The sequence below is a fragment of the Clupea harengus genome, chromosome 19 (assembly GCF_900700415.2).
Source record: "Clupea harengus chromosome 19, Ch_v2.0.2, whole genome shotgun sequence".
Taxonomy (NCBI): domain Eukaryota; kingdom Metazoa; phylum Chordata; class Actinopteri; order Clupeiformes; family Clupeidae; genus Clupea; species Clupea harengus.
Window position 1 is genome coordinate 17,450,827 of NC_045170.1, and position 16,027 is coordinate 17,466,853.

Sequence of the window (16,027 nt, forward strand, 5' to 3'; positions counted from 1 at the left end):
AAATTATGTTTGTCGTGTGTCCTTGTTTGTTTGTTTGTGTGCACTTCTGTATCGAATTACCTTTGACCGTGGGTGTGTGCCGGTTTTTTAAGTTGTGTTTATTCTGAAGAGCACCTGTGTACCTGTAATTCAATTTACAAAACCATTTCATAGACTAAGTTAGACCGGCATGTTTTCGGGACAAAAGGAGTAAGGTATTGCAGATAAATTAGACGGGTTCATAAGTTTAATGTAAAACAGGTAGATTGGATAGTTTCACTAGTTTTCACTGTAATGTGTGTGTTGACATGTTGGTGAAATTCCACAAAAATATCAAAGCATACATTAGAGAATTTAACAGATGAGTAATTTCTTGAATACTAAACCATCAAAACCTTTTGATCATCTTTACTTGATGTTTAAGTATTTGCATCTCAAAACGCAGAGTAAACACAAAATCATCAAATGGAAATGATCAAAAAGACTTCCAGCAGCATATCTACGATTCAGTCAGATACTGCATTCAAGTTACCTGAATGAAACACTAATTGGAGAAATATGACTTAAATATGTAAATGTATTAGTAGGGACTTTTCCATTCAACACACCCTTCAGCATCAATCCAGAGCTCTACTAATAATGTGTTTTTAAGTGCTCCTCAATTAACATCCTATTTCTATGATGTGCTATTATACAGTATGTGTGAAAGATCAGCAGACAGACCTATTTTATAAATATATTTCTGATTGCATTAGCTTAGCATAGACATGGTTCAGTCTGTGTATTTTAAAAAGAACAACAACCATCTTAGAAAGCGTTGCACCCAAGAAGGCAAACAATGAAGGAACAGGCAAAATATTTTTTGGGGAAAAAATATGCTTTAAATATTTTCACAGTGTCATTGTGAAACACATATTTTTACACAGAACTGTCGACTGACAACCTAATCATGTACATGTACATACACAGCTGCCTACCTTTTTTATTTATTTATTTTACTGTCATGGGTGTGAAGAAACAACTAATTCCACAGTGGTCAGACTTCACTGCTTTAATTGAAAACTCAAAAAAGGATGAGAAGAGAGAATCAAAGACACCGTTTCTTGATGCAATTGTCAAATGTTGCCATGTTCCTGGTCACAAAAGCAAAAAAAAAAGTTTAAATAAAAAAGTTAAACAAAGGTATCTATGCAGGAATCTACTATATATATATAAAATATATCTTCTTGTTCATGAGAATGAAAGAAAGAATTTGAAGAGAAATACACATAGAGAGACAGACAAACACAAAGCAGGGGGAAAGCAAGGGAATGAAATTTGTAATAGTGTTATATGACAAGCTATTTGGTAGATAGACCGCCGTGAGATGATGGGGTGTTAGTTTGCCGTTAGCGGTAGCCCTGGGGCGTGGCGCTGGTTAAAGCCTTAGCTCTCCTCACTTTCCTTCGGGGAAGCAGCTGGCGCTGTGGAATGCCGCGCACACAGAAGAGTGCGGCGTTTGTCGGTAACTGAGGAACAGAGCATGTTTGTCTGTCCAGCACCTGCACGCCGTGAAGCTAAATAAGAATGACACCCGCACCAGAAATATCTTGGGCTACCGTTACTGTTCCTATTTACTCCTTTATAGAGTGCTAAACTTTTAGTAGAATGCAGACCATGAAATGCCTTAAAGACTACTTGGCAGATATGATTTGACAGTTTAAAGGCGTACGGCGTAACGATCTTCTCACTTGGTGCGTTGTTAAGTGTCCACCAAGATGTGATACAAGCTTACAAAAACTCTCTGCACCATAAAGATCTGATGGCTTCACTGCTTCCCCCCCAACCCTAAAACTGATCAGCCATATATCGGCCAAATTTTACTCTCCTGCCATCGAGTCCACTGTTGTTGTTTGTTTGTCTTTTGAACAGTGTGTTTATTTAGGCCAGCCCTTGTGTTGTGAGTGAGTTGGCCTTGGTGGTAGCTTTTTGTTCAACTTTTGCTTTGGGCGGCCCAAGTCGCCACATCTGTTTTCCAGGTGAGTAGAAGCACGCTGACATTTTGAAATGAGACATTCAGTATCAAAGAGGCGCCAATAGAGAACTTTATAACCAGGCATTCGAAGGACACACACAAAAAATATTCAGCAGTGCTTCAAAACGGATACCAAAAGCTCTTTCCAACCAGAAATGAGGACAAGTTGAAGTTGAACGATGAAAGAATCGTCCATTTGCTTTTAGATGAAACATTATTGTCTGGCTGTACCTCATAAACAAAGACTGCTTGATAATCACTGATGAACACTATGAGTGAAATGGAAAATGACAGTGTCCATGGCAACTCCATCTTAAACATGGAGGGCTACAAGTTTAAAATGAACATCAAAGACAGGAAAAGATTAACATAGACAAGGTGTCACTGATGTTTTTACCTTAAGTCTACAAGTATTTTAACATAAAGAAGAAATCTGAGCCACGTTTCACAAAGCAATAGATAGCATAATCATTTACATCATCATCAAAAGAAACAGGAAGAAAAAATACATCGTCTATTCTTTGTGTAGTTTCCTTCATATACATATTTCATATATTTATAGGTTTCTTCATATGCTCAGCATTCATACTATTTAAAAAGTACTCATCATTCATTTTGATAAAAAATATTTTTAAAGAAGCTTTTCACACCAAAATGAGCCATTTAAACAAAAATAAAATGATGCTCTTGTTTTGAAACATGCCTATCATTCTCACGTTTTGCCCAACACCTGCTACAGCTGGAAATCAAAGCTTGATATCATACTTACTATCTCAACATAAAGATGGCAAAATCGTCAGAGGGTAGTTGTTTATCGTTTAAACCACTTGGAACCCAGCTTAATTTTGACCATATTTTGGAGCGACTGCATGTTGTTTTTGAAAATACAATAAATAAATTGTAAAAACAAAAGTGAACTGAGGAGTAGATACTGATCAGTGTGGTCACAACAAAGACAACTGTGGTCTTCAAGAGGAGTTCTCAAAGGGATAAAGTCAAAGCCTGTGTGCTCTACACAGGGTTTCCATGTCAGAAAATGGCGACAGAGAAAATGTTCTTGCAGTGAATTGCCCCTCGAAGTGCTTGTGCAATTGATGAGCTTAAGGACAAGACTGAAAAAAAAAAGTTCAGTGCAAACATTTTGAGAAATTAGTACAAAGTTAAGCATGACAATTGTGTAATTGAGTCACGTACATCAACTCTCAAGGTTTTTTTTTTTAGGTTTTTTTTTTCTTCTCTCTTAAAAGTTCACCATTCTCCATCTGCCATGTGATGTCACTAGTAATAAACTTACAGATCATTCATTCCATCTGGTTTAGTGCAAAACACATTGATTTTTTGACTTTCATCTGTGTCATACCCTTGATCTGATATCTGAGTCATATGACAAGATAACTGCCCCCACTCTTCAACTACAGGCTTCGTTTAAACACACCTTTAGAATACTATCAACAGAGCAATATAGAAATTTTGACGCATGACACCTGTCAAAATGAGCATTCATAAGGAAACAAAAAAGTCAGACAATTTGATAAAATAATAATAAAAATAAATCACATTACAAATGAAGGAACAAACACAGACAAACAAATGACTCTACTGTAATGTGAAGCTGTATGCTTAGAAACATACAACTTTGTGGGCTGCACAATACAATGGTTTTATTTGTTGTAATCCTCTTATAGATTCTTAACTTTCATATTTTAATGGTTTTGCACTATACAGCTCTAGAACACACACTCTCTTTCTGTCTCTCTCTCTCTGTCTATGACTTCTTTCCCTCCACACGCTAATTTTTTCAGACAAAAACACTGAAAGCACAGCTGCACTAACATTACAATCAGAGGCCTCACAAGACGGACAAGCTATTTCGAGGTTGCAAAATAGCAGTCGAAAAAAAAAAAAAAAGAACAACTTCCCAGAAACCCCTCAGCAGACACATGTTGGGTGAAACTGGTGAGAATGTGCACAAGATTCCAGAGCTTAGGCACAGGGAAACACTTTCAACTGCTCACCCAGCAGAGGAGTGTGTGTGTGTGTGTGTGTGTGTGTGTGTGTGTGTGTGTGTGTGTGTGTGTTTTCCGTTGTGAGTTTGTGTCCCAGTGATTGGATCTGTGAGTGGTCCGATAGTGAACTCTCTTCATAGGCCACTAGCCACCACAGCCTTTGGTTTAGGCACCACTGGGCCGCGTCAAGTACCGGCTGGCCAGGAGTCTAAGCCTGAGTCTGGGTCCCGCCAAGAAACAGGTGTCCATCAAACACAGCTCTTCTATTTGTTTTATGTTCCTGTTTGTTTGTTTGTTTGTTTGTTTGTTTGTTTGTATGCTTTGATGAAGCAGTAGCAGCAGCAGCACGGTAAGGACCAACCAAAACTAACACACACCATTTGGGTTTCTCTCAGGAGAGGCATCACTGCCCATACACACATGAACAAACACCATTGCTGTTTTTTTTCCTTACTTCACAATGTTAAAGTTTTTCCACCATTGCAATCAGGCCTTACTCCTTGACCCCCTCCTAGCATTGGGATGAAGGGAACCCAAAGAGAGTGGGTGTTGGTGGGTGGAGGTCCAGTTTGATGTGTTTGTTATCACCACAGACCTCTCAGTGTCTTTCCAAAGAAACATCTCCTGATTCCAACTACCCTCCCTTTTCCCCCCCACAGCCTCTGCAGGCCTCTCCGTGAATCAGCGCCCCCTAGTGTTCGGCAGTCCACCTCCCTACCCACCCACCCATCAGGCATAGGTGTCTCCCAGCTTGAGGGCCACCAGCTCGCTGTCCTCAGTGGGCCTGCCATTGGGCTCTTCTCCAACCCCACCTCCGCAGTCGTGGTGGTACATGAAGCCAGGCACCTCGGTGATGGAGGTGGCCGTATAGGAGGTGGAGCGCATGGAGCAGTGCTCTTTCTTCTGCTGGCCCCACTGCATCTTGTACTGCATCCACTGCCTCTTCACTGTCGCCTGGACCTACAGACAGAAACATGGGGGTACAGTTGGGTTTATACCAGAGACCTTTTGATGGAGACGACCAATCACAGAGGGAAAATTAATGGGGGAGTCTTATACATGTACAATTACATACCGGATCGGTAAAAGTCGTGCCCTGTAGAGAGCCAATCACATTGTCAGAAAAGGAATAAGAATAACTGACATTTCGCCTCACCTGAACGTTCTGTTTATTTCCACCGTTACTATAGCAATAGCCACGTGTTGAAATTTGGGTAGCACAGTAAGCAAACCAATCGCCTTTAGCCTGGTTTTAGCGACTACTGAAACGTTGTTTGTGCCGTTTATATCAGATTTAAACAGTGATTTCAGTGATTCTGTTTGACCATTTTATGTGGACTTATGAGTCTCTCCCCATTCATTTAGATGGGAGCCTGATCTTGTTTGCCAGAAATAGCTGCCCAGAGGCGTTACCAAGATGGCTGCCGGTTGGTGAGACTTGCCTATAAGGACTTATGGTTATATAGCCTAAGATCAGCTGGCAGAGAAACCAACACACACTCAAGGTCAAGGACCTATGCGAAGGGCTTTGCACTCATCAGGATATAATGCTATATATAATGTTGCATACAGGTATGACCATGTGTATATGTGTGTGTGTATTTTCCTGAAATCCAATTAGAATGACCCCAGCCAAACTAATGACTTGGGCTCTGTTCTGCACTGCAGATAAGAGAGCTGAAGTGTTGAATATTTGAAGGGCTCAGGGAGGAAGATTCCCCCATGTTGCTGTACCAAAATACATTGTACAGCACAGCATTTAGCAACAAAGCATCCCCTAACTGACTGACTGAAAACCCATAAAACACTAAGATAAAGGTAAAACGCACACACACACACACACACACACACACACACACACACAAGGACTCGTCACTGTTCTTTGAAAAGCGCAAACAAGTTTTGCTTGATCAAGCACTTCAACACAGTTCCATCAGGCATGAAGGCAACCGGTCAAAACAGCCAGTTTCGTGCATGTGGTTGTCAAGCTCTGTGTGGACATGCTAGGATGAGACAGGCTGTTTTAGCTCTGAGTTTTTCGTCTTGAGTGCACTGGAGCCATGTCTGACTGAGCTACGATTTAATTTATTTCTCAAAAGACTCCCCTCTGAGACTATTAGTCATGTCTTTTGTTGCTTTGTTACATTAAGAAGTTCCCTGTCTTTTGAGCGGATCTTCGAAGACTTTGATCAAGAACTTTTCTATACTTTTTACACCTTTGATTTATCACTCATTCTGTTACAACCCACTTGTGCAGTCAGGCTTTGGTTAAATGTAAAGGGGTAAAATTTGTGAAAAACGAAGTGCTTTGAATAATGACTGTTTTCAACTAAATATGTCTGTGTTATATGACAAACATTGACAAATGACAACAAAATATTGAGAAACGACAAACTGTCATAAATGGCACATAAAGATAAATGCCAGGAAATTACAGTTTTTCACTGGGCCTTAACATTCCAAACCATGATGCCATCAACCATAACCAGAACAGAACCATAAACTTTAAACACTATTCCGAAGTTTTCACACATGATTCAGAGTTTTGTTCAACTTTTTGTGCAAAACACAAATACTAAACACAAATACCTTCATATATCTCTGACTGCACCATGTGCTTATTTAGTAAGCATTAGCATTCAATATCATTAGCTCGAGTCATAACAGGTCACACCCAACTAACACACAATACCCTGGGTGGAAACAGTAAGAGTTCAAATGGGTCACACACCAATCAGAACCTCAGGATAGATAGATAGAAGCTTTATGGAAGAGAGCCACTGTTGAAAAAAAGCTTCACTTTGGTCTCATCAGACCACAGAACCTTCTTACACTTGACCATGGAGTCTCCCACATGCCTTTTGGCGAACTCTAGTCGATATTTTATATGAGTTTTTTTCAACAGTGGCTCTCTTCCATAAAGCTTTGATTGGTGAAGAACCCGGGCAACAGTTGTTGTATGCAGAGTCTCTCCCATCTCAGCTGTTGAAGCTTGTAACTCAGAGTAATCATAGGTGTCTTGGTGGCCTCTCACTAGTCTCCTTCTTGCAGGGTCACTCAATTTGTGGGGACGGCCTGCTCTAGCCAGATTTACACATGTGCCATATTCCTTCCATTTCTTGATGATGGATTTAACAGAATTCCAGGGGATGTTTAGTGCCTTAGACCTTTTTTGTATCCTTCCCCTGACTTATACTTTTCAATAACCTTTTCTCTGAGTTGCTTGGAGTGATCTTTGGTCTTCATGGTGTAACAGTAGCCAGGAATACTGATTACTGAATACTGACCAGTGAATAGACCTTCCAGACACAGGTGTCGTTATACTACAATCACTTGAGACACATTCACTGCACACTGATCCCCATTCCACTAATTGTGAGACTTCTAGCACCAATTGGCTGGACTTCTGTTGAATTAGGTCAGTCACTTTAAAGGGGGTGAATACTTATGCAATTACTTATTTTTCATTAGATATTTTTATTTAATTGACATTACTGTGTATACATCAGTTTTCACTTTGACATTAAAGAGGGCTTTTTTGTGATTTGTTTTGTCAAAAAAAACAACTTATATTGACCATGATTGATTTATAAAAGCAATAAAAGGGTAAAACATCCAAGGGGGTGAATACTTATGCAAGGCACTGTACATGGTTTTGAGAGAAGACTTTGGTTTTGACACTTTTAAAGTTGAAAGCTTGTGAAGAGGAGTGTGCAGTTATACATTTGTGTTTAGAGCATTATTTTAAGAAATGTGTCTTGGCAAAAAAAAAAAAAATTGTTGCATTTCAAACTGGTATCACCGCCAACGTAAGATTTCAAGCCATTGGTCTCTCTACCCAATTTATTTTAAACTGACCATATCCAAATCTGTGGCCAAATTCATGACAAAGCCAATAGCCAATGGCATCAACTACAAACACTGGGTAAATGAGGGCCAGCAAAGGAGAACCAGACAAACAAACATTTTGGCTGAAAAAACAAACAAAAAAAAAGCTCATAAGTCAAAGCACGCCTTTATTCCCAAGAAGCCGGAACTGTTTTCGTAGACACGTCCAAATTGTTTACCAGGCTGCATTGACGCTGATGAGGGGCGACTTCTCATTTATGAGCTAATAACTGACCCACTTCTCTGAACGCGCCCGAAAATAATCCCCATGTATAAAACATAATTTCTCGTTGGATCCTTACTGAAAAAGCTGTTTAATTCTGCACGCACCTCTCGCCGTGCCAGAAACCTCATGCTGAGGACCCTAATTTAACTTTTATTTGTTTTTTAGGGGTCTCCGCATTATCTTTAATGTCCCAGGCGAGTCAAAGCGAACACAAAGGGAGACTGTTTGGTGTTTGTTTTGTCTGGGTAAATAATTTGTGACCGGCACTGGCAGTACACAAGCACACTAGCAGAACTGGCACAGTTATAAAAAAGGGGGGTGGGGGTTAAGATTTGGGGTTTGAGTGGAGTCACACTGTGCCCCCTTCCTTTTTTATAGACACAGGCACCTTTTAACAACAGGGGTCTATGGGAGAGATGTGTTGGGGTTGCATGGTGGGTGCCTCGCGGTTTTGTGTGCTCTGGGTGTGGCTGTGCTTTTGCGGCGTTCACGGCCCAAACGCCTTGAGGTGAAAAAGCTTTGACTTGACACAGCTAAGCAGCCTACGTCAGACCTGAATAAGTGTGCAATAAGATTAACTGAAAAACATGGGTCTTTTTTGTGGACTGACCAATATGATTTATGGAAATCTGAAGTCCAGTATTAGCACCAAATCTAAATTGTCACGCCATAGATTACATCAAGAAATGGTTTCCTTGTATTCTATATAACTGTCAAGCAAGTAGTAAGTGTGATGGTAAATACACAACTAAAAATCATGTCAACACATGAAAACAATAGGTGTTAAACCTCCCCCATGACCCCTGACCCTGAATGAGCCTATGTTTGTGAGTTGGATTGTGTGTGTAGAAGAGAATGCATTGAATACATGGTTGTGAATACATTGGAGTGATTTGAGAAATGATTTTCAGTGTGTGATCATGTGATGGTGGGTGTGATTTGACAGCATGTGAACAGGCATGTGTGTTAACTGTGTACTGGTGTGAATTCTGCGAGAGTGTGTGTGTGTGTGTGTGTGTGTGTGTGTGTGTGTGTGTGTGTGTGTGTGTTTGTGTGCGTGTGCCCGTCCGTGCTTGTGAGGGTGTGTATTTGTGAGTGTATGTATCTCTGTGTGTGCCCATGTGTGCTTGAGAGTGCATGTGAGTGTGTGTGTGTGTGTGTGTGTGTGTGTGTGTGTACCAGCACGTCCCTCTGAGATGTATCGAAATGTATGGTCCATCTGCGTCTCTGAGTCACCCCCCCCCCCCACCCCCTTGCCGCTGAAGTTAAACCAAGTGAACCTCGGTGCTTGTTTGCCACAACATGATGTCACCATGGATTTGGGCCGGCCCCATAACAACCGATGACACAGGTATGCAAGCCTGGACAAGACCTGACCCGGAAAAAGCTGACTGAATGCTTGACTGACCACTGGCTTCATGCATCAGCAGGGATCTGGCTCAGCAAGGCTTTTCGCCATGTGAGACTTGGAGCACGGCATCCATCTATTCACACACACACACACACACACACACACACACACACTCACACACACACACACACACACACACACACACACACAGACACACACGTGCGCAAGCAATACGGTTGAGCAAACTTACACGTAGTCGGTTAGCTATATATAGAGCATCAGAGGCTGTGTCTCTACACTGCATCAAGCTTATGTTGTGCTGTGTGTTGACATAGGTTGTGTTATTCACTTCAGCATATACAATCTGCGCTGTCAGTTTGCTATACATAGAGCCACAAAGGCTGTGTTAGTACACTGCATCAAGCCTATATTGTACCGTGTGTTCACATCGGCTGTGTTATTCACTCTAATATGCATGGAGTTACTCCTTGTGGAAATATAGTTTATGTGATATTTTATTTACTAGATTTTTATGAGTCTGCCATAGGCAAACAGTCATGCTTACCTCTCCATTGAAAAAGCAGAATATTGTTGCCACCAGCAATCCCTGGGTAGAGAGGAATAAAGCAGAAGTGTGATTACTGAGCTTTAGCAGGTCTTGGGTGTTTCAAAATGGCAATCTGAGAAGAAAATGATTTTCCCTGCTACACACTCACAGAACTAACGAGTAAAGAATGCTGCAGAACTTTCTTTTTCGTCAGCAGTAGCTAGAGAGGGTACAGTGCTGCTGTAGCCTTTGCTGTTCGACAGCTTGACTGCTGTCAATGATCTCTCCTCTGAACATGTTATGCTTACAATCAAATCTTTGGAAAGCTGCCTTCTCAGTCTCTCCTACTACCTCTCAGTCTGTCTGCTTTTTTCTTTCATTTATTCCTTCTCTATCCCTGTCTTTCTTAACAGTGACTGTTTTTCTTTCTCTCTCTCTCTCTCTCTCTCTCTCTCTCTCTCTCTCTCTCTCTCAAATTCAAATTCAAATTCAAATTCAAATTCAAATTCAAATTCAAATTCAAATTCAAAAAGGCTTTATTGGCATGACTGCATACAATACAACGTTGCCAAAGCATGTTTACATAAAATGTACAAGCACAATTAACATAAATAAATAAAAACAAACAATAAGTTATAGATGGTCTCTCTCTCTCTCTCTCTCTCTCTCTCACCTGGTAGTGCATGACCATGTTCATGACGACGTCGTAGATCTCGCCGGGCAGCCGGTTCTGCGGTCGCCACAGGAGGATGACAAACTGGATCCCCAGCAGCGGCACCAGGATGAGGGTGGCCCGCACCGCCTTCATGTACATGTTGGATTCGGCCCGGTGGGTGTCCCTCAGCTTGGTCACCAGGACCCGCACGATGTTCAGCAAAAAGAACAGATTCACCTGGGATAGGGTAGGAGGGGGAGAAGAAGAGGAAAAAAGAGGAAAACAAAGAAAATGAAGAGGAAGAGGAAGAAGAGGAAGAAGAAAAAACAAAAAGAGAAAGAAAATAAATAAGAACCAAATGAAAAGAAGAAGAAGAAGAAAAAGAAGAAGAAGATCTATGACTGTCTTTACAAAGCCCATTTACGCCTGTGAGACCCCATTTGAACAGGGATATTCGCCAACTATAAAAAACACACCTGCGTCTGAAAATGATTTATGAGGGTGCAAACACTACTCTAAGAGGAATCCATAAAAGCTGGATCAGTCATTAAATGCCTTCTTTTCGCTTTCACACAAACTACAGGTCAAAGCCATTAAAGATGCCACAAAAAGAATAATATGCTGGTACTACCAGTGAGCAGTTTCGCACTCTTACTAGAGGAACCATTTCAGACAATGGATTTACCACAGCATTTGAAGCGAATGGAAGGTAACACACAAGAGGTCTGACTCACCAGCAGTGCTGCCACAATAGGGCCGTGCACCACGTAAAGCAGATGGGTTTCTGCACTCAGCCAGCAGCTAGATGGTAGGGAGTGAAAACCAACAAACAAACAAAGACACAAGCAAACAAACAGGCAGATTAACAATTAATCATGCTTTGGCTCTCTCTTCTCTGTGCTGGTATGTCTTTCCTTAAAGTTAAATTCTATTGTTATTCTATTTATTTTGTCTAGTATAGTAGTAGTTGTGTATGTATATCAAGATAAATATATATATATATATATAAATATATATATGTTATTCAGTGTTATGTCTTTTTACCTACCTCATTGTGTGTTATCTATCTATTTATCTATCGATCTCTGTGTTCAGCTTGTATTTACTTTTTGAAAGACGAGACTTTGTGGGAGGTGACTCACTTGTCATCGAAGTATTGCTTCCTGGCGACAGCATGGATGACTGTGGGGACTAAGGGGAATCCTACATTGGGAAAGAGAGAAGGAGGAGGGGTGGGAGACAGAGAGAGGGGAGACAGAGAAAGAGAGAGAGAGAGAGAGAGAGAGAGAGAGAGAGAGAGGAACGAAGAGCGAAGAGAAGAGTGAAGGACAGAGATCTTGTTAGTGTGACACTCAGAGCATCAATGTCACAATGACCGGTAAAATCACAAGCCGCCACCACCACAATGTCAAAAACAGCGGGCGCACTGCCCAGGTACAAACTAAATTTGCAGCAGCAAGGTATGCACAGCGGAGGACAACACAGTTCAGCGAAATGGTACTGTGTGAGTTACTGTGGCCACAAGTAGTGTTGCTGAACCGCAAAAAGTCTCTAGTCAGCCCACTGGAATAAAAATCCAGTTTCAAACAATCCGTGTTGGGATGTTGGGCTGTTCTTTTTTGCTCCACTGACGCGCTCCAACACTTTCAACCCGGCAGCACTCCATTGATGAAGAGAGTAATTAATCATTAGTGGGGCGGACAACATTTATGCTAGCTCTTTTATTTTTAGCGCCAGCCATAAACAGATGAGAACGGACAGCTCGGTTTAAAAAGCCAATGAGGCTTGGCGGTCCAGCAGACTGTCCGCAGATGTACCATGGCTGCCCTTCGCTCATCCTCCTCCCTGCCTCCCTGCCTCCCTCCCTCCCTACCGCTCTCTGTCCTGTCGGAGCTGTGACTGATACTGCCTGAGGTTATCGCGCCATCTTGAATACCAGCCCACCACTGGTGGCTGATACTGCCCATTTATCTGGAGGGCAGTGGCAGTGGCCACCCTTGGCACATCACACTTGCAAACACAGCGGAAGTCAGCAAACGTTTATTAGTGGGTTTCCCTGTGACCTAAATGGATAATGAAGCTGAGGCACGTACAATAAACAGCCATGGAATAAATACTGAGGCAGAGGCGAGAAGTATGACCTCCAAGGGTGGCCCTTTGATATCGTATCGCTACGGCGACCGTGTGGCATGTGTGTCTCCAAGCTGATTTAGCAGCTATATCCTCATTTGTTTTGCTTTCCTTTGCAGCCACGTTGTGTGTTTGCTCTGTATGTGTGCATGTGTGTGTGCGTGTGTGTGTGTGTGTGTATGTGTGTGTATGTGTGTGTGAGAACACATGGTGCGGAGCAGTCTTCTGAGCAGTAAATTAGACAAAGCAGGAGGCCTGCAGATGCAGGGTCAGAGGAGAGGGCCCGTCGGCTCACTTAAGTTGCAACAGCGAGCTTCACACATGCTCATGATTATATTGGATACGTGAGACAACACTCACAGCGGGATTTTATGGGGATGCTAAATCAGAGCAGATCTGACTGAAAGAGAGAAGATGGCAGGGTAAGGGATGGGAAGGGAGTCACCCAGAGAAATGTGTTGGAAAAACTGTGACTGTGTGTATTTGAGCGCGTGTATCAGTGGCGGCTGGTGGTTTTTAAAGTGAGGGAGGAAGGACTGCACACTTGGTTGCCATTGGCCTGCTTATTCTGTTGGTGGCATAAGTATGTGAGATACAAGTTGTTTCAGGGTGTTTTTGTGAACTACAGTACAAAATTAGCCTGGATACCAGACCGAACTTAGCCCCGCCCACACATTTTTTGGTTGGGAAGTTCGGTCTGGCATTACTCCATTGAGGAGAAATTATCTGCGGCTCGATATCGGCCGTACCAATCAAATTGTTAAGGCGGGCTTTATACGATGATGGACAGATGATCAACAGTAACGTAACCAACCACGTCACCAACACACGAGTTGAATTCGTTTTCAACAAACATGGCTGCCGCTGGAGAGCTGAAATGTATAGATTCGAGTCCATTTAGACATTGACAGTGCATTCATTTTGAAAGAGGAACAGAGAAACGCGATTAAGGCATTTGTCAATCGAAAAGATGTTTTTGCCTTCCTTCCTACGGGATCCGGTAAAAGTGTAATGTATCAGCTGCCAATGGTCACATACTACGTTGTTCTGATTGGTTGTAGGTAAACCATTTTTTCTCCTGGTTCGGTTGAAACACGCCCCATAATCACAGCCCAATGGAGCGATATCAGACTCATATTCTGACTAGAATTATGAGTATGACATCGTCAGGCTAGTACAAAATAGCAGGCAGGGATAAAATTGATACAAAGCCACCAGTGTGGCACCATTGTACTTTGAAAGCTGGTGGACAGCATGTCTTTAGACTAGACAAGGCCAGAAGGAAAGGATGCAAAGCCAATTAGTCAAATCAGGCCTACTCTTGATTTGAAAAACTAAATACAACATAATTCTGGGCCTATCATTGGGCCTATTTCCCCCCTCAATTACTAAAGCTATTGGTTATTATTTGACTAATTTTATTTTCAGCTGCAATTGTTTTAAGAAAAATTAAGACACAAGACCAAAGGTGATGCCATTTAAAATGCATCATGCTCTGAATCATTCACTAAGTAGCCTAATATGAGGCCAATTCCCAAGTGACAATGTAGGCTAATTAGAATAGATACGAAACACATCGCGTTCTGAAACATTCATTAACAATTTCCATTCAGAATGTCAGCTGAACAAGAACAGTTAGACTAACAATAGGCCTATGAACGATTTAAACATTAGAACATTATTTAACAAATAATCAAGATGGATGTTTGTGAATGTTTCAGAAATGCTGATGCTTTCAATAGCTGCAGAATGTTAGCCAATTAAAATGTAATTCACTTGAAGATCAAGTCGATTCTCCTCGCTGTTTGAGTTGCAAAAATGTCTGTGACTTGATCATACCAGGCAGGATTTTTTTGAAGAGACTTCAGAATTTTCTTTTCAATAGAAATCATGGCCAAATGTTTCAATCTCTCCTGCCCCATTGTGTTCCGTGTGTAACTTTTGATTCGTTTCAAGCACGAAAAACTTTGCTCAACCCCTGCTGAAGTAGCACCAATGGTTGCAATCAGACACATTCATTTGTACAGCTGTGGCATTGCCCCATCAAGACCACTGGATTTCATGAAGCCAATGGCCTTGCAGAGCTTTCGTGAAGAATTTATGTCTGGATTACGATAGAAATGCAGCAGTTCGATTTTCAACTTGTCCTGATCAAAGAATTGGCCGTATGTCTCGAGCAAATTTAAAAGTGACTGCGTGGGGAAATCTGACTTGAAAGACTCAAATTTGTCCACATTTAAAAGCTCCATGAATTTCAAGCGTTCTAAATGTTGAAAGCGCTGCGTGATTTGGGTGATGATACTGTCGTGAATGGAATCGTACAGCCGCCTATAAGCTTGACGCAGATCGGACTGGCCCTGCCTCCTTTTTCTCCGGTGAAATAATTCTGGGTCGTCTACAGCGACGGCCCTTTGGTAAATTTGGACAAATGTGCTCTCCAATTTTAGCTCCTCTACGATCCGTAGGAGGCTCTCTATGCGCAGTCTGCAATAGGAGACATCCATGGATTTGTGTTGCAAGATGTCAAACACGACGTCAGTGTGTGAAAATAATTGCTCGACAGTGAAGAGTAAAAACACGAATTTAAAGTCCACCAATTTTCCCCTCAACCCATCAGCTAAACGTATGGCCTCGTCATCCATTGATGGATGGTCAACGAAGTGGTCAAAAATCTCCACCAGTTCGTCATAATTTGAGGCAACTGTGTTCACGACCCTGGAGGTGAAGTTCCAGCGTGTTGGAGCACTCCTGGGCATTCTAGCACAACCATGATCCTTGAGCAATGCCACTCTCTTGCTGGATTTGGAGAAGAACGACGTGAACCCACCCAGGTGAACAAAGAAGTATTTTGCCTGGGGGATGGACCTGACACCCTGACTCAAAACCAGATTAAGGCGATGGGCATAACAGTGGACGAATGTTGCACTGGGTGCCACTTCTCTTACTTTAGCCTGCAAGCCATTAAGGTCCGAGGCCATGACGGCCGCACCGTCATACGTTTGCGCTACAAGTTTGTCAACGAAATTGAAAGAGGACAACTGTGCCTGCACAAATTGGAATAAGGACTGTGCATCCCTCCCTTCGGATACGTCGAAAAAGCCCATGAAACGTTCCTATATTCTGCCCTGATCATCCACGAATCGCATTATCACAGAGAGCTGACAATGGCAGCTTATGTCTGTTGTTTCATCCAATTGCCACGAGAAGAAGGGCGCCTTATCCAAATCATTT

The 16,027-nt window shown here is 42.0% G+C and overlaps 1 protein-coding gene across 2 annotated transcripts in view; it reads right to left on the reverse strand.

Annotated features, from left to right (window-relative positions):
- Nucleotides 1-2,049: 2,049 nt before the first annotated feature.
- Nucleotides 2,050-16,027, reverse strand: part of calcr (calcitonin receptor) — a 60,660-nt gene continuing 46,682 nt past the window's right edge. For both annotated transcript variants that reach the window (XM_031586733.2, XM_012829506.3), the window contains exons 12-16: nucleotides 11,809-11,869; nucleotides 11,401-11,467; nucleotides 10,685-10,903; nucleotides 10,030-10,071; nucleotides 2,050-4,959 (exon numbers count right to left, since the gene is read on the reverse strand). In XM_031586733.2, the coding sequence (XP_031442593.1) occupies nucleotides 4,729-4,959; nucleotides 10,030-10,071; nucleotides 10,685-10,903; nucleotides 11,401-11,467; nucleotides 11,809-11,869 (620 nt within the window). In that variant the 3' untranslated portion in view covers nucleotides 2,050-4,728. The remainder of the gene's footprint in view (nucleotides 4,960-10,029; nucleotides 10,072-10,684; nucleotides 10,904-11,400; nucleotides 11,468-11,808; nucleotides 11,870-16,027) is intronic.